The sequence below is a fragment of the Papaver somniferum genome, unplaced genomic scaffold, assembly GCF_003573695.1.
Source record: "Papaver somniferum cultivar HN1 unplaced genomic scaffold, ASM357369v1 unplaced-scaffold_65, whole genome shotgun sequence".
In the NCBI taxonomy this organism is placed as follows: Eukaryota; Viridiplantae; Streptophyta; class Magnoliopsida; order Ranunculales; family Papaveraceae; genus Papaver; species Papaver somniferum.
The window spans coordinates 1933237-1959330 of record NW_020649304.1 but is presented as its reverse complement, the minus strand read 5'-3'; the positions used below and the strand labels follow the sequence as shown (position 1 = coordinate 1959330).

General features: G+C 37.8%; 3 protein-coding genes across 16 annotated transcripts; all 3 read right to left on the bottom strand.

Annotated features, from left to right (window-relative positions):
- Window positions 1-5530: 5530 nt before the first annotated feature.
- Window positions 5531-6533, bottom strand: LOC113343689. Its single transcript, XM_026587812.1, has 2 exons — window positions 5920-6533; window positions 5531-5588 (listed from the first exon to the last, which is right to left on the bottom strand). Exons 1-2 carry the CDS (start codon window positions 6470-6472, stop codon window positions 5557-5559), a joined length of 585 nt encoding a protein of 194 aa, XP_026443597.1. The 5' UTR covers window positions 6473-6533; the 3' UTR covers window positions 5531-5556.
- Window positions 6534-7839: 1306 nt separating this feature from the next.
- On the bottom strand, window positions 7840-12143 carry LOC113343690. 13 transcript variants are annotated; one of them, XR_003357369.1, is made up of 6 exons: window positions 11276-12143; window positions 11088-11187; window positions 10438-10498; window positions 9664-9997; window positions 8586-9568; window positions 7840-8394 (listed from the first exon to the last, which is right to left on the bottom strand). XR_003357369.1 is itself a non-coding variant. In XM_026587816.1 (6 exons), the coding sequence occupies exons 1-4, from the start codon at window positions 11350-11352 to the stop codon at window positions 9519-9521; spliced, it is 564 nt and encodes a 187-aa protein (XP_026443601.1). In that variant the 5' UTR covers window positions 11353-12125; the 3' UTR covers window positions 7840-8394; window positions 8586-8734; window positions 9427-9518. The 13 variants fall into 13 exon arrangements, 7 of the variants coding, with proteins under 7 accessions (XP_026443601.1, XP_026443599.1, XP_026443603.1 ...); XR_003357368.1 differs by having other exon boundaries at window positions 10438-10502; window positions 11276-12141; XR_003357367.1 differs by having other exon boundaries at window positions 10356-10498; window positions 11088-11190; window positions 11276-12134.
- Window positions 12144-13218: 1075 nt separating this feature from the next.
- Window positions 13219-25882, bottom strand: LOC113343697 (phosphatidylinositol 4-kinase alpha 1-like). 2 transcript variants are annotated; one of them, XM_026587825.1, is made up of 26 exons: window positions 24746-25882; window positions 24091-24432; window positions 23836-23997; window positions 22973-23143; window positions 22495-22653; window positions 22250-22377; window positions 21668-21974; window positions 21364-21532; window positions 20980-21197; window positions 20306-20464; window positions 20028-20210; window positions 18902-19438; window positions 18432-18791; window positions 17768-17982; window positions 17185-17374; window positions 16878-17014; window positions 16637-16790; window positions 16044-16310; window positions 15825-15902; window positions 15623-15676; window positions 15137-15309; window positions 14855-15050; window positions 14545-14685; window positions 14157-14365; window positions 13768-13929; window positions 13219-13632 (listed from the first exon to the last, which is right to left on the bottom strand). In XM_026587825.1, the coding sequence occupies exons 1-26, from the start codon at window positions 25700-25702 to the stop codon at window positions 13374-13376; spliced, it is 6087 nt and encodes a 2028-aa protein (XP_026443610.1). In that variant the 5' UTR covers window positions 25703-25882; the 3' UTR covers window positions 13219-13373. The 2 variants fall into 2 exon arrangements, with proteins under 2 accessions (XP_026443610.1, XP_026443611.1); XM_026587826.1 differs by having other exon boundaries at window positions 16878-17011.
- Window positions 25883-26094: the final 212 nt, after the last annotated feature.

Here is a 26094-nt window from a genome sequence, read left to right as displayed (position 1 = left end):
ATTTTTTCTTTCGCTCTTTTTTTTTTTTGCTTTGTCTTTTTCCTTCTCTTTTAGCTTTAAGCTTTGATTCCAAGTCTTTAGTATCCAACTTCAAACCTGTAATACAAAGACACACCCAAAGAAACGTAAAAAGAACAAATGAAATAAAAAAAAACCTAAAAATTCTACCTAAGCACAAATCCCCGGCATCGGCGCCATTTTTTAAGACCCGCTACACAGCTGATCATCTTTTTTTTTTTAACTAACGAAAATGCCACTCCCCCACACTTAAACGTTACATTGTCCTCAATGTAATCGAGTCATCCAACATAATAATTAAGATGGGAAGTTCAAGCAAACAAATAAAAATAAAGGAAAGAAAACAAATCTGATGGGTTGATTCCCATGAAGCGAAATCGTATGGGTTGACTCTCATAAAGCATAATTTTTGTATCCTTGCTTGCGCACATAAAGAACCTCAAACAAGGTGAGGTTGCACCAAAGTAAGCAGCAAAGCATATATATAAAGTCTGAAAAGTTGGGGATCAATCCAAAGAATCAGGTCAGCTGTAAATATGAACCTGCAAACACTATAAAATTCCAAAAAGATGTGTAAGTCTATTCCTAATAGAAAACAATCCTTACTCGAGATAAGTAAATCACTCACATGGACAACCGACATAGAATCCATATTAGTTTTTATTCGAGAAGCACACTCTAAATCAGGTTCTAAATCAGCTGAAATACGTTCGGTCGACACATTATCTTCCCTAGAAATCATAGGAATCAATAAATTGACAACGTAAAAAGGCATAAAATCATCCAACTTGGCATAATGGTTTAAACATGCATCTAGTGATTCATCAGTAACTCTTAAGTCTGGTTCTAAGTCCGGGGAAATAACTTCCGTTGGTGAGTTACCTTGATTAACTATTGGAAGTCGCAATGCATTGACAATATCAATAAGCATCAGGTCATCCGAATCATCAAAGTGTGCTAAACAAACAGATAAAGGCTCAAAATCATCGGTACAAGTTATCTGACCAATATTAATATGCTCAACATTCACATCTGCATTCATAAAATCACAAGATGGATCAGCGAAAGAGGAGCTCAACGGGACAACAATATCATGAATCGACTCATCATTATCTGCAACTAGAATCTCACTATTCGAATGACTAGAAGGTACCTCATCATGAACGTCTATTGTCTTAAAGTCGTTAGACTCAACAATAGTATCTTCTGTATAAATATGTTCTTCTAAATCATCATTATATGAATAAATGACGTCTCTAACACAACTCTCGTCCTTTTGAATAGACAAATAATCAGTTAAATGATCATGAGTAGGGTAAGATACAATAGATTCAGATATTATATCGGTATCATAATTCCTAAAATCACTTCTAGTGTCAAGTTCATTTTCACCCTGATGGTATTGGGGTTGATACTCACCTGAATAACCACCCATAGCAAAATTATGTGGATTCCAAGTTCCATACCTGAGACGATTATAAGCAAGAACTTCCTTATATCGTGACACATACATGTATTCCCCAAGCGTCATAGACGACATCTCGCGCAAAGCACTCATCATTCTAAAAAAGGCTCCTGAAATAAAATTCAGGAGCACAAAACAAGTCAAAAAGAAAAAGAAATCCTAAAAAATAAAAATATTGTACAAAAAAAATATAAATAAACACCTAACTATTTACAAAATCAAAAATATTAATTACAATATTCCACAACCGCTCCCCGGCAGCGGCTCCAAAAATTGATAGGAACCGGAGATACCTATTTATATAAACCGCAATTGCACGGTGTCTAACTAGTAGAACAATGGCAAGTACAGGTCGTTCCCACGAGGAGCGGTGGAAATACGTAATCAATATCTATAATGGACTAACAAATAAAGATGTTTTTGGATTTTTGAAAGAATAAAGACAATGAGAAGAATAAACTCAAGTAACAAAACGAATCAAATGGGAGAGTTGGTAACTAGGGATTAATGTATCCACCACTATTTCTATTCAAATACTGAAATGAAACATAATTCATGAATTATTAATTGTTCGTTCTATTGACATCACCTATTATATATATTAGAGTCGCAAATATCACTGGGACGCCCTAAGCATGGCACATCAAAAGACTAAACTAAAGCATGCACCATCGAATTGCATTATCGAGAAATTTATACGAAACTAAATACAGGTTCTCAAATAATACCTGGCTATTCTAAGCATACCCCATCAAAGGATTTAACCCAAGCATGAAATATCAAATATGTAGACAAATATATTTTTGATCCTAACAATTATGCACAAAGGTTATATGAAACCGGTGAAGCAACAACTCATATTATCATTAAATCAATATATAAAATCATGGAATTATTTATTCAATTCAAAATGGTCTATTGCTATATAATCCAATCAATCAAATATGGCCTAATACCCATGTAGTTTCAACCATAAAAATCTTAGTTACAAAGTAATTAGCAAGCCATCGCTTTCTCAAAAACCATAAATAAATATATTAGATATTCACTAGCTAATCGAAATGGAATAGGAAAAACGGAAGAACGCAAACCCTTCTGCGTCTCTCCTTCACGGCTCTGTATCCACCTCCCTTCTTCTGTTCTTTCTCTGTAGGTTTTTATGTTGTTGCTGCGAAGAGTTGAACTCCAAAAATCCGAACTAGACCAGTGCAAGGCCCAGTCCAATATCCATGACTCGTATCCTTCCAAATCTGGCCACAGCACCCCTGGCCATCTCAGTTTTGGCACCAGTTCAGACCCAATGCCATTTTCTGTCATGTCCGGCTATGTTACAACTCCCTCCCAGACGCAGACTCAAAACCAGACTTTCCTTCTCACCGTTCACCATCTTCACAACATAATCAAACCAGATAACCCATGCAATATACCGTCGTTCTATTTTCTCTCGATTGAAGTCCAGCCAAGTGATCAATTATCCTGTAGCTCATCTCCACTCGAACCCACATCCTACTTCCATTAAGCCACATCACCAGTTTCTCTTCTGCTCTCTCTAGGTTCATCTCCCAACAGTTCAGGCAACACAACAGATTGACCTACTCCATCGGTAACAACTTCTCCCAATTAGATTTCCATAATTTATCTCCCTTCTGTACTGAGTTTCAGTTCTTATGCTTCCATCTTCACTCAAATACATGGCAGCAACATCCTTCTCTCGATTCTCTCATCTCTGCCAGCAGATTTTCAACAACAACGACAACCAATTCAGGTCGCAAATCATCTCTTCTACATCTGTTTTATACCATACTCGGCTACGGCTACAGCTAGCTCTTCCCATTCGTTCACGACAACCCCAGTTTCAACCATCAGAACCAACTGCCTTAACACCGTTCTGTGTCTGCCGAAGAACTTTCTTCACCTGCTTGATTTTATCGAGCAGGCCACTGCACAGCTTATGTTTCTTCCATGTCCTCCAATTTCCGAGCTCTCTTTACAGCCACCGTAACCGAGTGAAACTTCTCTGAACATCTCACTACCCCAGAAATCTTCATTCTGTCGGTTCAACGTAAACACCAGCGTATACCAAATCATTCTTATTCACGGCTACAACACAATCTCTCTGACCTTCTCCACTCGAGCACAACCCAAGAGATTCAGTTGAGCCACAGCCTGCAACGGACCGTTTCTGTTTGAGACCAACTCTCTTCGAGCACAAACACATCTTATTCCTTGCTTTGCTGTTGCTATTAAACCCGTCACTGCCATCGACATCTCGGCTACAACAATGAACTCCATCTTCTTACATGCGAACAATCCCATTATCCTGATTGCACGTTCAATCATCATCTTACTTCGTTGCTGTCAATCACCCATCAAACGGAATTGATCTTTCTTCTCTGCAGCTGTTCATTTTCTTCACTGAGTACTGGCAATCGAAACCCACTTCACTATCGTAGTTGCTGCCAGATTCGCCGCTTCAGCTTTCGATCTGCAGTTCCATGGAGGGAACACAACCATCTTCAATTACGAACTTCTCTTGTTACTGCCTGCACAGCCAAATTTAATCGAGACATTCTTCTTGAGACCATCGTTCACAGCCAAGAACTCCACACAAATCCCATCCAGATAAAGCACCAAGATGCTGCGACTTCAACCATCTCCATTTCCGTCTCGATCCTGTCCAACACCACGACAGCACCAAGCACACATACAACTCCGACCAACTCCAGCCGAAAGAACTTTATCTGCTAGCATTCAGCTCACCAAAGATTATACACACAACCGTTGCAGACACCTTCTCGATTCTCGTCTCAGATTTCCAGTTCAGTATGTTGCCAATTCGAATCAACTTCAGACCCTACGGTTCCTCCTCAACTGACTCCGTTCTGATTTCGGAGGTAGAATTTGAACTCCATCTGCCGAGAGATGATGAAGGGAACCCATGAAGCACCTTGGTGGAAAGTAGATACGAATGTCTCCATTTCTTCCCTCTTGAAAATCTGAGATGCATTTGATGCTTAATAAAGTGAGTTGTGGCCTAGAGTCTGCCACGTCCTCTGCCTAAGCCAATAGTGGAACCCTCATACACCATGCTAGTAACAACACTATTTCTTGCGTCACTTTTCTTCTTTCTCCCTAGTGCACCTTCAGGTGCTTAAGCAAAGGCAGTTCTTTGTTGTCTTGAGTTTCTGAACTTTGTGGTGATTTCTTTAGTGCCACTACTATGCGGACCAAGGCGAGTCACAATCAATTCAACTGACTTCTTCCGATGCTTTGAGCCGCAAACACCATAATAACTCTTATTTAGGTAGTTATCTCTTTGATGATCGGATTCATTTTTACTTTCTACAAAAGCACTAAAATAGTGTTGTTAGCCAAAATATCGAGTCCTACCTAATATAAATATGGGTGTAAAATGTAGCACTTACGTGCTTATCAACCACCCACACACTTATATTTTGCTAGTCCTCAAGCAAAACAAATAATTAACCCGCTACACAGCTGGTCATATCATAAGAGAGAGTTAGACCCGCTACACAGCAAGTCATATCATAAGAGAGAATTAGACCCGCTACACAGCTGGTCTTGACAAATATCATATACAAGACCCGCTACACAGCTGGTCATAACCCTAAAAATTATAACGATAATATTTTTTTATATATTTTTTTAAGACCCGCTACACAGCTGATCATCTTTTCTTTTTTTAATTTTCTTTTTTTAGACCCGCTACACAGCTGGTCATAGTATGCATTTTTTATTTTTTTTTGTTAAAAAAAACTAACGAAAATGCCACTCACCCACACTTAAACATTACATTGTCCTCAATGTAATCGAGTCATCCAACGTAAAAATTAAGATGGGAAGTTCAAGCAAACAAATAAAGATAAAGGAAAGAAAACAAATCTGATGGGTTGACTCACATGAAGCGAAATCGTATGGGTTGACTCCCATAAAGCATAATCTTTGTATCCCTGCTTGCGCACATAAAGAACCTCAAACAAGGTGAGGTTGCACCAAAGTAAGCAGCAAAGCATATATGTAAAGTCTGAAAAGTTGGGGATCAATCCAATGAATCAGGTCAGCTGTAAATATGAACCTGCAAACACTATTAAATTCCAAAAAGATGTGTAAGTCCATTCCTAATAGAAAACAATCCGTAGTCGAGATAAGTAAATCACTCACATGGACAACCGACATAGAATCCATATTAGTTTTTATTCGAGAAGCACGCTCTAAATCAGGTTCTAAATCAGCTGAAATACGTTCGGTCGACACATTATCTTCCCTAGAAATCATAGGAATCAATGCATTCACAACGTAAAAAGGCATAAAATCATCCAACTTGGCACAATGGTTTAAACATGCATCTAGTGATTCATCAGTAACTCTTAAGTCTGGTTATAAGTCCGCGAAAATAACTTCCGTTGGTGAGTTACCTTGATTAACTATTGGAAGTCGCAATGCATTGACAATATCAATAAGCATCGGGTCCTCCGAATCAGCAAAGTGTGCTAAACAAACAGATAAAGGCTCAAAATCATCGGTACAAGTTATCTGACCAATATTAATATGTTCAACATTCACATCTGCATTCATAAAATCACAAGATGGATCAGCGAAAGAGGAGCTCAACGGGACAACAATATCATGAATCGACTCATCATTATCTGCAACTAGAATCTCACTATTCCAATTACTAGAAGGTATCTCATGATGAACGTCTATTGTCTTAAAGTCGTTAGACTCAACAATAGTATCTTCTGTATAAATATGTTCTTCTAAATCATCATTATCTGAATAAATGACGTCTCTAACACAACTCTCGTCCTTTTGAATAGAGAAATAATTAGTTAAATGATCATGAGTAGGGTAAAATACGATAGATTCAGATATTATATCGGTATCATAATTCCTAAAATCACTTCTAGTGTCAAGTTCATTTTCGCCCTGGTGGTATTGGGGTTGATACTCATCTGAATAACCACCCATAGCAAAATTATGTGGATTCCAAGTTCCATTCCTGAGACGATTATAAGCAAGAACTTCCTTATACCGTGACCCATACATGTATTCCCCAACCGTCATAGACGACGTCTCGCGCAAAGCACTCATCATTCTCAAAAAGGCTCCTGAAATAAAATTCTGAAGCACAAAACAATTCAAAAGGAATAAGAAATCCTAAAAAATAAAAATACTGTACAAAAAAAATATAAATAAACACCTAACTATTTATAAAATCAAAAATACTAATTAGCGTCTATTGGCTAAGTTCGGTTACTTTGTAGTTTTAAAAAATTTTGCGAACAAACCGAACTCTATTGGCTAAGTTCGGTTATTTTGGAACTCAACATAGTGGCCACAACAACACAGTTCGGTTAGACTGGATTTGTTTTTTTTCGGTTCTAAGGGTGGAGTTCGGTTACTTTGTAATTTTAAATTTTTTATTGCGAAACAACCGAACAGAGAGTTCGGTAACTTAGTTTTAAATTCAATAGAACCGAACTGTTCTTCGTGTTCTTCATTTTCAAGAAGTTCGGTTAGTAAATTAGGGTTTTTTGAAAAATCGGCCTAACCGAACATGGCTTTGTAACTCCTATTAAAACCCTATTTTGATGATTTCTATTCGATTGAAGCAATCAAAATCAAATTAAAGCGAAGGGTTTGTTGGAAAATACCTCCGGAGTGGTCCCATGGCAGAATCAGGTTGCGGCTGGCGTCTTTTATACTCGATAAAATTATTATGTAACCGAACTTAATTGTGATTGCATTGATGTTGTTACATTTCTTAAATAGGCGGTGGTGGTGGTGGTGGTAATCGGTGGTTGGTGGTGGTGATAATCGAAGGTGGTGGTGGTGGTAATCGGCGGTGGTGGGCGGTGGTGGGAGGAGGTGGTTATATATATATAGGTGGTTATTAGGTTGGTTTTAAATTAAATTAAGTTAAGGGTAGGTTAGTCATTTCAACGTTTTAGCACACCCCTTATCATTATAAGGAAGGTGGCCTAATAAAACCATGGTCCCCTCAAAAAAACCATGGTCCCTAAAAAATCATTCTTAAGATACTAGTGATGGGCTTATAGGATACATATGGGATGTGGTGGTATCCACTCGGAAAAATTAGGCTAAGGCCCAAAAAAAATATTATTCTTATTGGTAGGTCCAAAATATTTTTCAGCTACGTGACGCCCATAATTAATCAAAATTATAAAAACAGAGTAACAAGACAAAGTTACCCTTAATATACTTACTTGTAAAAGGAAGAAATTTTGGATTTTCTATCTGCTCAATAAAGAATCTGCATAATCCGTTATGCGTCCTAATTTTTTAGGAGTATAATTAGCATGCAAACTCGAATATAACACCTGTAAAAAACCGCCCCTTGAAATTTTACAAATTTTATCTCGTTAGAAAGCTTTTAAAGAGCTCTATAAAACGAGCATAAACAACAATATCAAATTTGATTTTTTTTATGAAAAAATCGAGAGTGATTATCATTTTAATGAGAAATTCCGAAAACTGAATACATGCAGCCACCATAAATGATGCATAACACATTATGCAGACAACACAAAGGATGCATAACAAATTATGCAAAAATGGTTATGAACTACACCACCGTCCACCGCCATCGTCAACACCAGCACCACCATCTCCGCCAACACCGCCGCCGCTACCTGCCCCAACAACAGCACCACCGTTGCCGCCCCAACAACAACATCAACGCCGCCGCCGCCAACACTACCTTCCACCACCGTTGTCGGTACCACCACCTCCGCCGTCAAAATGGCTGCATATCAAGTTATGAACCTTTCAAAGATAGTTACATAACCTGTTATACTCCCCCATCTCAGATTGCTGCAAAAATTATGCAGCTACTTCTGCATGACATGTTATGCACCCTACAAAGATGCCTGCATATCATGTTATGTACTCTTTTAGTTTGGTGCATAACAAGTTATGCAAATATTTTAATCTGCATCATGTGTTATGCACACTTTTTTAAATGCATGACAGGTTATGCAAAAAGTTTTCGTAGCAGGAAAACCAGTTATGCAGCCAAAAAAGAAGAGAAAAAAAAAATCTTACAAGGAAAGAAGCATACCTGGAGTTGGTCATAAATTGTATCAAATCATCAATTTTGTATCTTCGACCCAACCGTGTGTACTCAGTTGATGTTACTCTATGATCCACGCGGGATACCAGATTCAACATACCATCACAAGCTTTAATCACAAGCAAGATATAGACAACCTCCTAGGAGGAGTATTAATCTCAGAACTCTTATTTAGTTTATACTCAAACTAGTGAGCACTAAAATGCACCTTCTTTGTGTGGACAGGTGAAAGACGATAGAAACACTTGTGTAAAACCAACTTTACAAAAGCATTTGATACAGGGGTCATGGGTGTCTTTAGGCATGAGTATAAAAGCCATCACACAATAATAATGCATATCCATGAATCAACAACCAAAACGGAAGAACTAAGGGTTTAAACTGCTGACATGATACGATAAAATAGGACAATAAGCAACTGCGAGTCACACTAATAAAAATACTAGCATTGTGCAAAGATCAGTCATATCATTCAAAGCTGCCAAGTTTCCATAAATTAAACTACTGTGAAAATTCATTTTCATGATATTTAAACTAGTGTTCCCTCTTTCCACCAAATTCTCAACATAGATCAATCCTAACATACAAAGCTGCCAAGTGTCCATAAATTAAACTACTGTAAAAATTCATTTTCAGAAATATTATAACGGCTCAAAGTGGTTGCGTAACAAGTTATTTAGTTAATTTAATCTGCATAACAAGTTATACAGGTTAAAGTAGTTGCATAACTTGTTATGCACCCTTTAAAGATGGCAGCATGACCTGTTATGCACCCTTCCAGTTTGCTGCATAACCTGTTATACATAACAAACCCCCAAAGTGTATTCACCTGAAACAGCTAGTCCTTCTTTTGGTGTTCTCTTTTGAACTCGCTTGGATCACGAACAAAACTTATAATACGCATACACTTCAAGGTTTGCATCATCTAGAACTGGATCCTGTAAAGCTTGACAACCACGTTCCAGATCTGACTAAAGAAAACAGAAGCCATACACGAGGAGATATAAGAAACCAAAAAAAAAAAAAAACAGAAAATAAAGGGAATCACCACAAGTTTTATTCTTACAGTAAGGACACTGCAAGTTTAATTCTTCATTTAGAATTATAGCAGACACAAATTTTGATCTTCTGGAGGGATATCTAGATGGAGAAGAATACGAGGATGATGACATTCTCCCGAGCCTGACAGACTTAACGTAGTCTGTGGGGCAGTGAGCTGAAATGCCAGGGAGTGCTAATCCCATAAGCCTTAGCAAGATGCAAAACCAACCCTCCTTGTACTCAGGTCCATGAGTGTATCCCATTGTTAAGCTCCTCGCTAACTCCCAAGCGGCATTCAGATACTCTAGAATCAAGAATTTGATCTTGTAGTAGTTCGGATTAGGTTCTTCATCCAATTCCTGCAAGATAAGACAGAATTAAGATCAGGGCTATAGATGAACTTAGAAGCACGGGCTAAAAATAACCTTACAATGTGAAAATTTGATTAATAGACTGATTACCGTTTCAATGTACATGCTATTATGCTTGAACAAGAAGGTGTTGTTGTTATTCAGTTAATTTAATCTGCATAACCATTTAAAGATGGGTGCATAACCTGTTATGCACCCTTTTAGTTTAATGCATAACAAGTTATACAGGTTAAAGCAGTTGCATAACTTGTTATGCACCCTTTATAGATGGCAGCATAACTGTTATGCACCGTTTCAGTTTGCTGCATAACCTGTTATACATAACAAACCCCAAAAGTGTATTTACCTGAAATAGATATTGTCTTTCCTCTTTTAGTGTTCTGTTTTAAACCCATTTGAATCACGAATAAGACTCCAAATACGCATACCCTTTAAGGTTTGCACCATCTAGAACTGGATCCTTTAAAGCTTGACAACCACGTTCCAAATCTGACTAAATACAATAGAAGCCACACACGAGAAACTATAAGGGAAAAAGAAACGAACAAAGAATAAAGGAAAATCACCACACATATACAGTTTAAAGTCGAAGTAAAAAATCATATCGAACAAACATACTGAAGTTTACCTACACACGACTAAAAAAAGAGAATTTTCAACTACTAATCAAATATGTATATGTACTCAATAATTTTCCAGATGACGTGTACAACATAACTAACTAAAGCTAAGTTGTCGAGTAAATTAGACTGTTGCTTACCAACAACATAATAAAATAGACTGTTGTTAATTAATATACCCCATAGAAGTATGCACTAGAACATTAACCAAACAAACACAGGCAATGACAATCATGACCAGCATACATAACATCAAATGCAGAAACTTACATAAGATGCAAAGAGCTCAAAATAACATCTATTTAATGTATACCTTCCATACGAACAACTATACATGGTTACGACTAATCGAATCACCACTTATCTCGTATCAAATGCAAAAACTTCTTAAAGAGGCCCCGTCAATTGCTTCCATAAATCGCGGAAAAAGAAAATTGTGTGAAAATGGTGAAACAAACCTCAGATTTCGTATGAACCAAATCAGGATGAATTAGTTTCTTCTGCCATTCTTTATATGTTTTCTCCAGATTGGTTTCCTCTATCTCAAATACTTTCTCCCTGCTATGTTAGAAATCCAATTAGGGCATCTTAATAAACAATTATTGTCTAAAACACAATCGGAACAAAACATAATCAATATACTCACAATCCGAAAATATGGAAATAATCCACGGAAGTATGAACCGGTTGAAAGCTTTTACAAGATTCACAAGAGAGAAACATTATAGACACGGCAACAACACCACAATTCCAGCATCTCCCAGAGTTTTCATTTAATGAACAAAAATTCTTCCTGCAATTAGCTAGAATTTGCCATAAGAGCTCTTGGAAACCCTAGATTCTCCAGCGAATAATAAAAATAACTCTAGGAGATTGTAACTTGGGATCCAAATTAGTAAGTAATCTTCGGCTTAGGGTTTTAGTAGCAAAGACCCGTAGATTTCTTTTTTGCATTTTCATTTTGAAAATTAAAAATTAGCAAAATTCGAATTGATTTAATAGTAACAATAGTTAAGATGTCCTAAATTCAAATCTGGTTTACATTTTTTCGATCAATACTAAAAATAGGGAGTAAATTAAATTTCAGTCAATAACCCTAGAAACAATTTCCTAATTTTTTTTCGAAATTTTTATCTCAATAGACAGATCAAGATTAGATGAAGAAAGATCCTTACTCCGATCAAGATTAGACTAACAAATTGAGTTGTAATCAGAAGTTTAAAATTTCCGAAATCATAAAACCATTTTCAGGAAAACAAAAAGTTGTTGATAGAAGGAACTTATCTTGCGATTTCTATTGATCATATTTAACAGTAGATGATAATCTTCATCGTAAGATTGAATTTCAGACGATCAATCTCTCAAATCCTCCGCGCTGAGATCAGAATAAAATGTTTCTGAAAATAAACGAAACAGAAACGAAGAAGAATAGTATACTGAAGGCTATTTTGGGAATGAAGAAGAAAACGAAACATAAATTCTAAATTTTGGGTCGGCGAATAATTTTATCCCCGACAACGGGGGCGCGGATAAGGTTTTACGCCCGTGGATTTGTCAGTCGGAAAAATTGTAAAAGTGGGTCTAGTAGTAGTTTTCACTATCCACAACCACAAGGGTGTTCGCTTAAAGTCAGAAGAAATCTGTGCGACTTACAACAGTCTTAATTCGGTCAAAAAGTTCTATACTTGCAGATTGATGATCGGGAAAATGCTTTTGTTTTTCATGACAATTTGGGTTGAAGGTTTTACTTTAGAGGATTTACAAGCTAACTTCAATATTGATGATGAAATTCCTCACTCGACGCAGACTCAAGATCTCATAGACAAGCACACCAAAATGTGAGGCCATAACTTGCTTCAGAACTACTTCACTCAACAGAAAGATGAATATGATCCTCAATAAAAGATCAGCTGCTGCTCATGATGATGACAAGATAAGATGGTTCTTTGCTCATACTGAGCAGGCACTTCACAGTGAACTCTACTTACAATGCCATTTTCAATTGCAACAACCAACACATCATTCATCCTGCAAGACTCCATGTACTGGTTAAATATATGGCACCCCAGAATTCCTCATAAGTGTCAAATGTTTTTATGGCAATAGATTGTGCAACTGCAGCTGCGGAATGTAATAGTATTAGCCTAGGTGATAGCAAAAAAGTCCTCAGCTATGCTTGATTGCAAGTCTGTAGTCATTGATTAGAAAAAGCAGTCAAGTTGCCGATAAACTTGCAAAATTTGCCAGAAACGATGTGTTGTAAGGTCCAGCCCCAGAGAGTTCACCTCCCAGACTGTTAGTTATAGGCTTGAGTGGGAAAAGTGTGCTTGCAGCTCTCATGGCGTTTGGCCTGGTTTAATGAATATCATTTGTTTTGTTTCAAAAATAAAAGAATTTTTCAGAGAGATAGGCTTACTCTCATTGGCTGCTTCAGTTAATGTGGTTAAATTGAAAACCTGTGCTATCCTTTGTGAAAATATGAGAGGAAAAGGATAACTATTCAGTGAAGACTTGGGGATTACATTACAAACATCTACAAATCCTTAGTCTCGCTAACTCAGTAGAACTCGAACTGCTCGGAAAAAGTAGTGATGGCGCCTCAAAGAAAACAAACAACAAAAAAAGAAGGATCCGTGACTATATATATATCAGAGTTACAAGGGATTTAAACTTACAGTTTCGAAGTGGAGGAAAACATGATGTACAATGAGGGTAATCTACTTGCATCAAGCATTTTATTCTCGCTACTTTTCAATGCCTTGCTGCAAATACTGAATCAAGTCGTAACCTGCTGTGGTCCACTTGTTATAGGCATCTACACATGTACGGATCATAAAATTCGCAGCCTCACGTTCAGTCATCTCAGGATGAAATCTCTTCCGTAGGTTCCCTATTGGGTCACCCCTACTAAAGCAAGGCAACCCACTATCTAACATCATCAGTACAGTATTGATAATCCCATCCATGTGACGTCGAGCTGCTAGATACCCTTTCACGCATAAGCTGTAATAGTGGAAATGTGAAGAGATTTTATTAGCAAAATTAACTTGTATATAGTGCTGAGCCAGCATGATTACTAAAATTTGAAGCAAGAAGATGTGAAACAAGAAAATATGAACAAACAAGAGTTAGCCTCACCTAAGAAACCTGTTCCATGCTTCACTTTTCATTACACCAGATGGATCAAGCAACTGAGTCATTTCGTGGCTCAGCTTAAAGTGTGCACTTTCGAAACGCATATTGCCTCCAGGTGAAATCTCAAAGATAAAACCAAAATCAATATGAACGAGCCTCCCCACACTGCAACACAAACATAGATCATTAGCTAACGTTATATCATGAACGCCTTTTATAACACAGTGAATAGATCATGCAATTGTCAATAAAAACTTACCATACATGACTACGAATAGGAATAGTTTTTAAGTATTATTTAGTCAAACAAAAGTACAACTCTTGTAAAGTTTTAGCACTCGAAATCGAATTTGAACGAATGCACGGGATAGAGTGAGAGAATCATATCATACTTATCGAAAAGTAGATTCCCATTGTGCCGATCTTTTGGCTGAAGTAAAAGACTGGCAACTGCATAACCTGCAGCGCTGATAATGAAGTTATCACGAGCAGCTTCGAAACTGGGAGACCCAACGGTCCCAAAGTCTTGTTGGAAAATCTCGTACAAACCACCATCGGTGGTTTCACCCATTTGACTTCTACTCCGTGTGTTGGGGACCACCTTCAAAATCAGGTTTCACGTAGTGTTTAGATAATAATATGGTGGAACCAAAAGAAAAATAAGAAAATCTACACAACCTCGGATCAACTTTTTTTTTTTGGATTTGAGATTAGATACGCAGCACCATTAAATGATGTCACCGAGGTAGCAGTTTTACACAGTTGAAGAGACAACTCTACCTCAATAATGCCTCTCTCTGGACCAGTTGGGAGCACACCATAAGGAAATACATATAAATTTAGCCCAACTGCTTCAAAAATGTCTCTAAGAAGAGAAATCACTTGAAGAGCGAGAACATCTTGCCGACAATCGTCCCCAACCTATATAATATGAACAAGATTGAAGCTACAATTAACAGGAGTAATATAGTGCTATATATGGTGTGAAATAGCATGATTGTTTATAAACAGAAGAGGAGGATAGCCGAAAATAAATCCCTCCATAAGCAGATAGTTGTAGCTGGCCACACAAATAGCCAAATAGGCTTACCTTGAAGATACAAGCTTGTGGTTTTACATCCCTCGGATCCCCATCCCTATCTATCACGTCAAATGTGATCATTATAGGAACTTTTGCTGCTGACTGTAGTGGGATCCCGCTATCCACCTGAATACCCCGCACTAGTTTACTAGGAGCAGTAGGTAGGTAAAGATCATCCCCATTCATTTGAATCTTTTCTAGTTCCCTATTGTAGCACAAGAATTAAATAGTTAAATGGTTACCATAATATATACACGTGGAGCATGCAGATCTACTAAGTAAGTACAGTACCTCCTAATACCGGCTCGCCGCTCCTCCTTAGGAAGTGGATACAATGCACCAGAAATAGAAGTGACTTTATCAAAAAAATCAAACTCTCTTTCAAATATGTCACGGGCCTTTGGATTGAATCCCTCTACAATATGCTCCCTAACAACAGGCAGTAGTGCTAGAAATGCAGTATTCTGAAAGCAAAGCCAGATAAACACTACTCAGCCTTGACAAGATATGCTACTTCAATATTCTGGCTTCATGAATAGGAGCATAAGTGAACAGAAATGCAGAAGTGATACAAAACAAATCATATATGAGAATTTCAAAAATGATGCAGGTATGGTTAGCACAAAATAATAGATTTCTAATCATGATTTTGATTGTATGCGTTTTCACATTTGAAATGCTATGCATCCTTATATGCTAGTGCGTGCGTGCGTGCGTGTGTGTGTGTGTGTGTGTGTGTGTGTGTGTGTGAGAGAGAGAGAGAGAGAGAGAGAGTACCTTCTCAATGACTGCTGGGTCTTTCACCACTACCTCGGGGCTGCATGTCTCTCCCTGCAATATACAGCACTCAAGAATTTTAACATTCTGTTCTTAGATTTATAGCATGAAATGATGAGTAACATAAACAAAATTCAGCATAATTCCCATCATCATGACAACATAGCCGTGTTAAACTTCAGAAATATACTACAGTACCCACCTGTAAATGCCATATCAAAATATGGGCAAATATATCACTTCTTTGAGCTGCTCTGAGCAAATAACCTTCCACTAATCTCTGCAAAATGAAGCAAAGCATTACTTTATATAATGATAACAACATTGACAACAAGTACTAGCAACAGACATGTTGAATGATATATAAAATGTACAGAAAATTTCAGACTATAAATCAATTAGGAGAATGTAGTTAACTCACCCCATCATCATAGCGAAGAGCTTGCACGAGTTGTGGCATAAAAAAGGTGACTCGTTCAGGAGGGTAAGACTCCAAAACTCTAAGGATATAAGCCATAACACGTGGATGACCCTTATATGCAGGTGTCAGGAATTCAAGAGCCTGCGTAATCGAACAAGCTGCCCAGTGTGGCAGTTGTTGCAGAAGTACGGAATTCTCATCAACTGCCTTCGGAGTGACAAAAAATGGTAGTGCTTCAGCTATGCTGCGTATCTCCACTATGTGCAACTGCAAGGATATAAAAATCACAAACTTACTCAATCTGTGGATTGCAACTCTTAACCAGAAAAATGGTATAACCTGGTGTCAATACTAATTCCAATAAATACGAGTGCCATGGCCAGAATATAGATGTTTGGCACACCCATCTAACATAAGGTTCATGTCAAAACCATGAAGGGGAAACTGAAGGGAGTAGGTACCCAAGCTTCGTTAGTAGGCATCATGACACTTTTAAAAAGATAAGAGGAAAGTTTAGCAGCATAAGTGTCTTAAAAAATAGTGCTAAAGTCACCTAACAAATCAACACAGAAATACCAGATAAAGGAACATGCCTGAACTAACTGAGAAACTTCGGACTTTAAAGGCGAAACTGCTCGGAACCTTGTAACTAAGGAAAAGGCAATGCGAGGATCCACAGAAAATGCAGTCCTAGCATATTCAATCCATTTTTCAGAACTAACTTTCAGTCGAAAAGATGTGTTTTCCCTGAGAAGAGAACAAGAAGATATGAAATAAATGACATTATCAAGAATTTGCAAGGAACATTACATGAAGATCAAAATAGGCAAATACTTTGTATTTACAGGAGTTGCCCAAACTTCAAGTCTATCGGCCTCATGCTGGCATAGCATTAACAGTAGCTGTTTCCTTTTTTCTCTTCCAGCTGTGTAGTTATCCATTTTACCCCAAACAGGATGATATTGATCCTTCTTGAAAAGAAAAGAAAAAAAAAATGAAGAAATAAGCCGCCAATACTAGATGTTCAAACTCTAAGGATATGAGAAAAGTAAGAGAAAATTGCTTCCGCACTAACGCAAAACAAAACAAAAAAATCTGCTATGCATTCCATTTCGATATTTCATGGAAAAAATATTCATACCATGTCACTATGAGAACTTCCATTTTCACGCACCGAGCCTTTTGAAGAGGAATCTGATGGGAGAGCATCCACCCGCTCATTTGAAAGATGATGCACGAATAAGGAAACAGATTGAGCCTCACTCTGAGCAAAGTTCTTGTCGCACATGTCAAACCATTCAGGTTCATTAGCAAACCAACCCAGGGCGGCTCTGTATTATGCACGAGGAACCAACTTGAGCAATTATTTTTCAATGTTAATACATAAACTATTTGTGTAAACATTTAGTCATGATCATGTACCAAAGATATTAATTGTCTTTGACAAATGCAACAATTGACCAATACAGACAGCGATTACAGCTCAAACTTTTTGCACGCTATGAGTCATCAAGAATTAACTCAAGCGATTGAAACATGTAGAGAAATCACAAGAAGAAAGCAAAAATGCCGGTTTAGGAAGTTCCAAATCAGGAGGCTATTCAAACATGGCTGAGGGGATTACGATGATCAAGGATACTAATATAAAAGGATAAAGTTGTACAGAGCCAAAGACTGCAACTACAAAAGGAAACAAATTGAGAAGGAAAAGAATATATAATCACCGGTATATACGGTCTTCTAACAATTGCAGCCCTGATCTGAAATTCTGCAGATTGCCCTGCCACTGGCAAGAGCAGAATTTAAAACCAAGAAGCATCACTGTGAAAAAGGTTCCAGTAGCAACAGGATGCCGTGAAAATTGTGAAGGGAACTTGATGGTTCCTTGTAACATCCGACCAAGGAGCAGGAGTTGCTCAACGCTATCGTGACGAACCACCTACATAAACCAGAAAGCAAAAGTCAGAAATAAGACCTCGCATCAGAAATGTCCTGCGGTGAAGTATATAATACCTCCACAAAAGCTAATGAATGAGGGCTTAATTTTTACACAACTACCGAAATTGAGATGAACAAAATGCAAACCCACAAAGTGAAATAGTTCACATCCAAGAGACATGTTCAGAACCGCCACGGAAAATTGACACAGTATGAAAGCCACTGTTAGAAAATTTGACATTACAATGCGTGCGCATTAGCATCTTGTGTTTTTAGTTGACAGCTCATATCATGAGGGTTTCAACTGAGAGTATTGAGGGATTACACAGGTGATAAACCAGCATATTGCCCCTAATAACTCCATTGCCAAGGGGGAAAAAAGAAAGGAAAAAAAATAATATATAATCAACTTGTGCATAAAATTAATTTCAAATGGTTACGACTATTCACCTCAAAGCGATCAATAAAAAACCCAAGCCATAATCTATGAGCAATTATTCCTTCGACAGGATCTTTAGCAGGCAACATTTCCGGCTCCCCAGGTGCAAGCTGAGGCCTCAACTTTGCTGCAGGTCCAGAGTACCAAACCTCGTACGCAAATAACCCTCTTTTCGTATCTATTGTCCACAACCAAGCATCAACAAGCTCTGCAAGGACAAGAGACCCCAGTTGAGGCGCAGCAGAGACTAACCATGTCCAAATAAATATGCCGGTCTCCATCGCGTCGGGTGTTGATATGTAAGCTGGACACCAGCAAAGAAGTCGTAGGAGCTGTGAAAACCCCTCTAAGTTTGATCTTGAATCAGAACCCTGGAAAGACGATTACCAGATTAATACATAGCTGTAAAACAAAATATAACGAAACAGATGCACAAATAAAAATAAAAAAACACTAATGTAGTAGTAAAGCATATACTAACAAGATTTGATAGTAGTAATGCAGTTGCTCTAGAACATGCTTCACGAAACAATGACTTATCCACCGCTTCACCTCTCTCGGCAGTGTTAACAAATTGTTGAAGTTGCACCACAAACTTTTTAAGGAGCATTTCATTAAACGACTCACTTGGAGGTTCCGGTTGAGGAGACACACCTGATCTCAACCTCTGAAGGCCGGCACCCAACCCCCCAAAACCCATTGGTGAAGAACCATTTTGAAACCCGCCAATGCTGTTATAAAACTTTCTCATCCCAGCGATTTCCCCAGCATGGTTGCATTTAGTAGTTGCACTACTTACCCCGGTGGAGAGCACCTCAAAGCTCAGAGCTCCGGTCAAGCTTAAGTTCGCTCCTCCTGAAGCTGCAGCAGCAGCCGCCATAACGGCAGGAACATTGGCAGTTCGTATACCCATCCATCCATCATTCTTTCCAGTACCAATACGGATCTCGGATAAAAGAGAAACCACATCGGCATTGTGCTGAGTATTCTCTCGCGTGTTTGCTTTACAAATCTTTTCCTGAAAGAAATTTGTATACCAATAAATGAAAGCTTAATATAAACTGACAACATGTCTTCCTTTCCTAAGAAAGGAGATATGTAAAAAGTGATGTTCTCCATCAAAAAGAAAAAGTGCGAGAAACAGAATTAACAGCCCTGAAACGGGATAAAGACGACATTTGTACAGAACTTGAAAATAACATTGCAGCTGAATAACATTCAAATACTGAGGGTTGTCAACAACTAGCAGAACTTTCAAATTATTCGAAATTAGAAAAAAATAGTTACTATTAAACAAACAAAAAAAGAATAGGGAGCACTGGGAAAACACCGTTTTAACTGACAAAATGCAATATACGTCTCCATTAGACTCAATTCTCATGAAGTAAATAAACTGGGTAAATAAATGCAAGATCATAGCAGAAGGAAGTAAATAAATTCTAGTTCTCTCATGAATAAACTGGGTATGTATGAGAAAAAAAGAGCCCCCTTGGTGGAACTCTCAATATTGAAAAAAGTGATAATGTATAATAACAAACAATGTGTCAGACCACTTTATATAGCAAAAAGAAAAATATAAAAAAAATATAAAAATGTTGTTAGCAAACCTGTAAAAGACCTTGGCTAGTACATGGAGCATATGAAAGTGAATTAGTAATCCATTCCCGAACAACTTTCTGATATAAAGAACGCACTGTAGCTACAGAGGAAGGATCATTGACTAGTGTAGAAGGCAAGTTATTGTTAACCGAAAATAGTAGTGAATCCAAACACGAAGAATTCCACAAAACCTGTTTCCATAAATATCCACTTAGTTCAAGTATAGAAACAACTTTATACAAAAATAATTAGGGGGGAAAAGAACAACATAATAGATCAAATTTACCTGCGGAAACCTATCTTTAAGTTGACTCAACAAACTAACAGAGATATCACGAAGATGCTCCTCTCTCTGCGACATGCTTTTTATGAGAAAACAAGTATGAGCAGAGAGGGTAGCCTCCCTTTTCTCAGCTTCATTGCCAGTTTCAGACACTCGTTCCTCCTAGAAACCCAGTATTTTAAAATTGATTAATATCATTGTATCTGTAACATATCAATAACAAGCACAAAATGCAGGTTCTCCCCTGAGGTTATTAATAGTAAATTTTCCATGATAAGTATTAGAAGTGCAAGTGATAAAAATGAGGAGATCAGAGAAAAAAATTTATATCCAGTACACTTAATCGTGCAATTTTTTTCTTGATCTTCATAAGATATATTAATGGTAAGGGATAAGGAACAAGAAAATGCTGAATTATTATGATCTCGGGGACAATCAACCATAAGATCTCAAATCCTACATTCCTAATCCCCTTGGGACCCTTGGGATAAAACGCAAGAACCCTCAATGCTATACTAGGTTATACAAAAATTGAAGACTTTTTACCACCCAACATTACATATGAAGAATAAAATAAGATGGAGAAACTGAGAACCCTAAATGCTTAATGCATCTTTAACACATCATGTAGTATGCTAAAAAAACTGAATTAAACAAGGGGAGCATAGGAGAAATACCAGCCATGAAACTGCTGTTTCGAAAGCTCTATGGACAATAGCAGACAAACACTGGAAGACAGCTGGCATCAGATTGGGAGTCTTCAGATATTCAAACACACAGCTAAAGGCACTTCTAGCTGCAGTGACACTATTGCCCCCATTAAGGATGCCACCGTTGCTGCTGAAACGTATAATCTCCAAAAAAGCAACCGCAAGTAGATATGTTGCCTTGACTCCTGCAAAAGATTTTATGGGAAATGGGAAACATATAGTCAGGGCTTATTATACTACAAAACTCCAATCGTAAAAGTTTTGCCAGGAAGCGAGAACCAACTAGATTAGAAATATTGCGTAATCGAGTTTTACGAGAAAATATTATCTATCTCTAGAATTTTACTCAACCTGTGATCGAGCTCATTGCTGCTACCTCAACTCGGCCTCCCAAAGCAGCAGAAAGAGCAGCTCTTTGGGTTACTGCAGCTTTCTCATTGCCACTACCTCGACGACTACCAGGATTGTGAAGAGCATTAAGTTCCAACTCATCCTCAAGCCATTTAACAGAGCTAACAACCTGCAAAGCACGTAGCAATTAACAAAACCATCACATCGTCTTGGTTCTACTAAAAAAGGTAACAGAATCATCTATGCTAATTAAAGTCTCGGATTACTGAACACTTAGATAACATGAGATTATCATCCAACTTACAAGAGGTGGGGTTCCTTGAGCAATAAGCTGAACAGCTACACACCATTGAGCATTAAACATATAAGGTCCAGCGACTGCTTGAAGAGCCATTGCGCTCATGCTTCCCACACTATTAAGTGTGGTAGAAATTGACTTCGTAGGAAGTTGATTTTTCTGAATGGGAGGTGCCAATCCAAAAAGAGCAGTATAAAACCACAAGTTGCGGAACAACTTCAAAAGTGAAGGCTCAACATCTGCTGTCGGATCAAAATCAGAACATATTTCAGCAACAGCTGGAAGAAGAGGTCCCAAAAAATCTGCTCCACTCCTGCAAAAATTAGAGTATAAAGAGTGGTGAGTGTTGGGAACCGCATTTATTGGATAACATATACAGACTGCCATGTAAGTAAATGCTGGTGTTTCTTGGGTGAAAGAACCTCTAGAAAATATATTTCACTGGCTTGATCAGAAAAATTCAAAGCTAGAAGGATAATCAATTATAGAGAAATAGCACTAAATTAGCACAGGAGAACCACACGATGGGCTTGTTCACACTGTGAACACAACAACATGGAGGGATTTATCAGGCTAATGGGTTATCACCTTCCACTTTTGGACTCTGCAGCTAGCCCTACATCCGAGCATAATGACAGCAAGCGGTGACGATAGTCCAATCGCAACTTAGGACTCTTAATGCCACCAGCAATCAGAAGAAAACCTGCAGGAAGAGTCTAGAATGTGATTGAACCAGTGAGCATACCATTAGTAGGATAAATTATCAAGAAAGTTATATGTTACAGCTCAAAATTCATCTCCCTAGACCAGACAGTCCAAGATCATATATGTACCTCTACACGTTCTGTAGTTGCTTCTGGAGCTAATGTTTTGCTTTCAGCAGATCCTATAGTCGAGAGCTTATTTAAGTAGCTTCTTGTCATCAGAACAACCGTCTCACGGTAGGACTTTTCAAACCCCAAGCAGGCCATACGTGATACCGCATCGAGAATCTGCAGTAGTTAATATAACAGAAATTGTTTCAGGACCTCTGATTTTTGCTCATCAAAAGCCTAGTTGGAACTTTCATCATAACAAACTACATAGAAGGAAGAAAAAAAAGAGAAAAGAATGGTTATTTCAATAGCAACACAACTCATTCCTGGTTTTACTTCTCTACTCCCCTTTCATTATCTGACCCCTCACCCCACCCTCCCGCTCACTTACACACACATGCTGTTTTCGTCTATTAAAATATTGTAACTTTCCTAGAGGAAAGTAGGACAAAAAAAGCTATTCAAATGCATGTGTTCAGGGAAAAGCATTCCATACTTGAAGTCGCAATAAACTCGGAGCTGATGCATCACCCTCTTCTAAGCTTTCAATAAACAGGGGCAATATCATATCTACCACTTCCGACTTATTAACAGTAACATTTATATTTGCAAGCAAGCGTATCACATTAAGCTGCTTGACTGGGACATCTTGTTTCTCTTTGCCTTCCTGAAAACCAAGAGAAGAAAAGTAAATGAGCATAGGGATGTTAAAAAAAATTGTACAGCAGATTATCTACAAACTAAAACCACCATACATATATATCCACGGTATATTTTTATCCTTATAGATAGCAGGATTCATTGGTTTACAGTGAAATAAAGTAGGCCACTGTATAGTGAACCATGGCTATTACTTTTTACTGTCTTGAAAACAAACTTTCGCCCAATGCAGGAGTGCTTGGTATAGTATATAGCTGATAAATATCGCATCTACCCATATTCTTCCTGTTAAAAAATAGTTCACTTAAAATCGTTTCGTCTTCTGAAATAATATCAGATTGGTGACTTATTGGATCCTAGGAATGAGTTGGTAACAGGTCTCACTCCATTCAAGTTCTTGAAGTGTTCTTTAAGAGAGATATAGCAAAAGTTTCTAAGGCTGTCGGCGGAGGTCAACCTGATTACTTTTGTGGTTTTTCTCCGTTGAAGTTGAGATGTGTCCACAAAATCTAGGTTTTTCTCCAGAGGATGTTCAGGGTGTCCACTCAACAAACTAGTTGTGAGGTTCTCGCTTGCCTCTATTTTACTAATAATCATCTGTTGGTAATACATCAAAATTATCATTCATCTTTTAGTAATTACATCAAAATTTATTAAATAACTGTGTGTATGGCGTAGAAAGAAAACTAACAGACTAACCTGTTCCTCATAATCATTTCGCTCCCGAATGCATGCAGCTAATCCCATAATAAAGGTTTCAACTGGGGCCCGGTCCTTACTCCAGCCAAATTCAATAATTTCACAACCGGTCTTTGTGACACTCTCAAACATGGCTCCTTGGCTGTTGCTCCCGGTATCTGCCTGTTTCAGCACATGGTACAAGAAAGATCATAAATCTTACTGAGTTGCTCACACCTTTATCTCAAAACAGAATAAAGCATAACTGCGACGAACCTGAGCACATGTCGTGAGAACAAGAGGTTTCAAGCGAATAAGCAGAACCCTTAACAACTGACCCCCACGACTAACAGCAACTTGTGAAATACCACTAAGCAACGAACTAAATAAATCTTCACAGATTCTCAGCTTTCTCCATATTGAGTATAAACAAGACTCTGCAGCATCTATGAATAAAGCTAGTGTCTCGAGCAACAATTTCTTGGATGATTTTATATCCGGGTCAAGAGACGCAAGACATTTAACTTGGACCCATGCTGCAGCTCGGTAAACAGATAACTTAGTATTGATTCTTGCTTTTAGTGCTGCCCCTTGTTCTGTCCAGTCACGCTTCCTTATCTGCAAAATATGCAACTATTAATAAAACGAATTGAAGACAAATTATCAAATGCTGAGAATGTGCAATTTCACTGGATGCTATTGTAAAATGAACCATCTGAATATACGTGTTATGGCAACTCTCACTGACTTCACATTTTAGTGAACAGTGCTGCAGTAATTAAGTTCACAGACTAACACAATCTCTATATGTTTCCCCTCATCTAATTTCTATAATTCTTTACAGTGTAAGTCTCAGGAATATAACAATATTTAGTTCAAAAGTGTACCAAAAAAACTGATTAAAATAAGGAACTCAAATATGTTGAAGTACCTTAAGGAAAATGACTGAAGTTTGGAGCTGCTTCTTGGCAACGAACCTAACTTGATCCAAATCTCCTGTTTTCATTGGAATTTTCTCAGCTATATGCCCTAACAACCTCAGAGCAATAACATTCTTCTCCAAACTCTCAATTGACTCCTCCTCAAACAAAGCAACCTGTTGTTTCAACGTAATTTGTCCAGCATCATTATACACGAAATTTGATCCAGATTGATCCACACTACTTCTTGACACAATGCTGCCTCCATTAACCACTACACCTCTCGCATTCACACTACCAGATGACCCAGAAACATTACTAATTTCATTCCCAGGACTCGAATTATCGTTAAATCTTCCCCCATGGTTACCATTATAAGGTGAACTATTAATTGATGATGAACCCGAATGCATCTCCCTAGGAGAATTAGGATTAACAATAACAAACTGTTCTAATAAATAACCGACCAATTTTTCAGCATCCTCTTGCAAAATTGGTGGACAATATTGAGAAACACAAGTCAAAAAAACTCTAGAAATCAAAGTTTCATCACCAGAAGCATTAATAGCTGAAATCAAAATACCTCCAAAAAATTCCCCAACCTCATCTCCAAAATCCTTACAAAGTTCACAAGCTTTAACAACATAACTTAATAAATCAGAATAAAATGACCTAATTGACTCAATTTTATAGGATTGTGGCCAAAATGATGAACGAAACGATAATGGAATCGATTGCAAAAACTCAAGAAGAAGTGATTTAGGTCGAAGTTCTGCTTCGTTTGGACATTTTGAGATTAATCTGGATATAGCAAGTACTGCATTGAGTTGAGATCTTGTAACTTTCATGGATCCATTAGAATGAGAACCTCCTGGTTGAGGACAACGACCACAAATCCATGAAAGTTTTGATGTAAATTGAGAGGGGTTTTGAACAATTAGGTCGCAAAGCTCGATTAAAGCTTCCATTGATGAAGATCAAAAGCTCAAAGATCGAAGATAATTTAATTGATTTTTTCTCTAGGGTTTTACAATACGATCTTCGTGCATTTTGTTTCTTCTCCTTTCTTCTTCTTCATCATCATCATCGCCTTCGGGGGTTGATTTTTTCTCCCCCTTTTTCTCTATTTTACCGTCCCTTCTAACCGATTCGGGATCATGGCTTATATTGTGTATATGGAACGAGTTGATTTTCGGTTGATTTTTGTGCTTGGAAAATACGGGTTCTCGGCCCATCGTGGGACTTGGCAAACTCACTTGCACATCGGGAAGAGTCCTGTTACGACGAGTTCACCCTCGGAATGAAGTTTCGGGCTCCTATTGGTCATGGGTTGAGAATGGGAATTGAACTCTATGTGCTC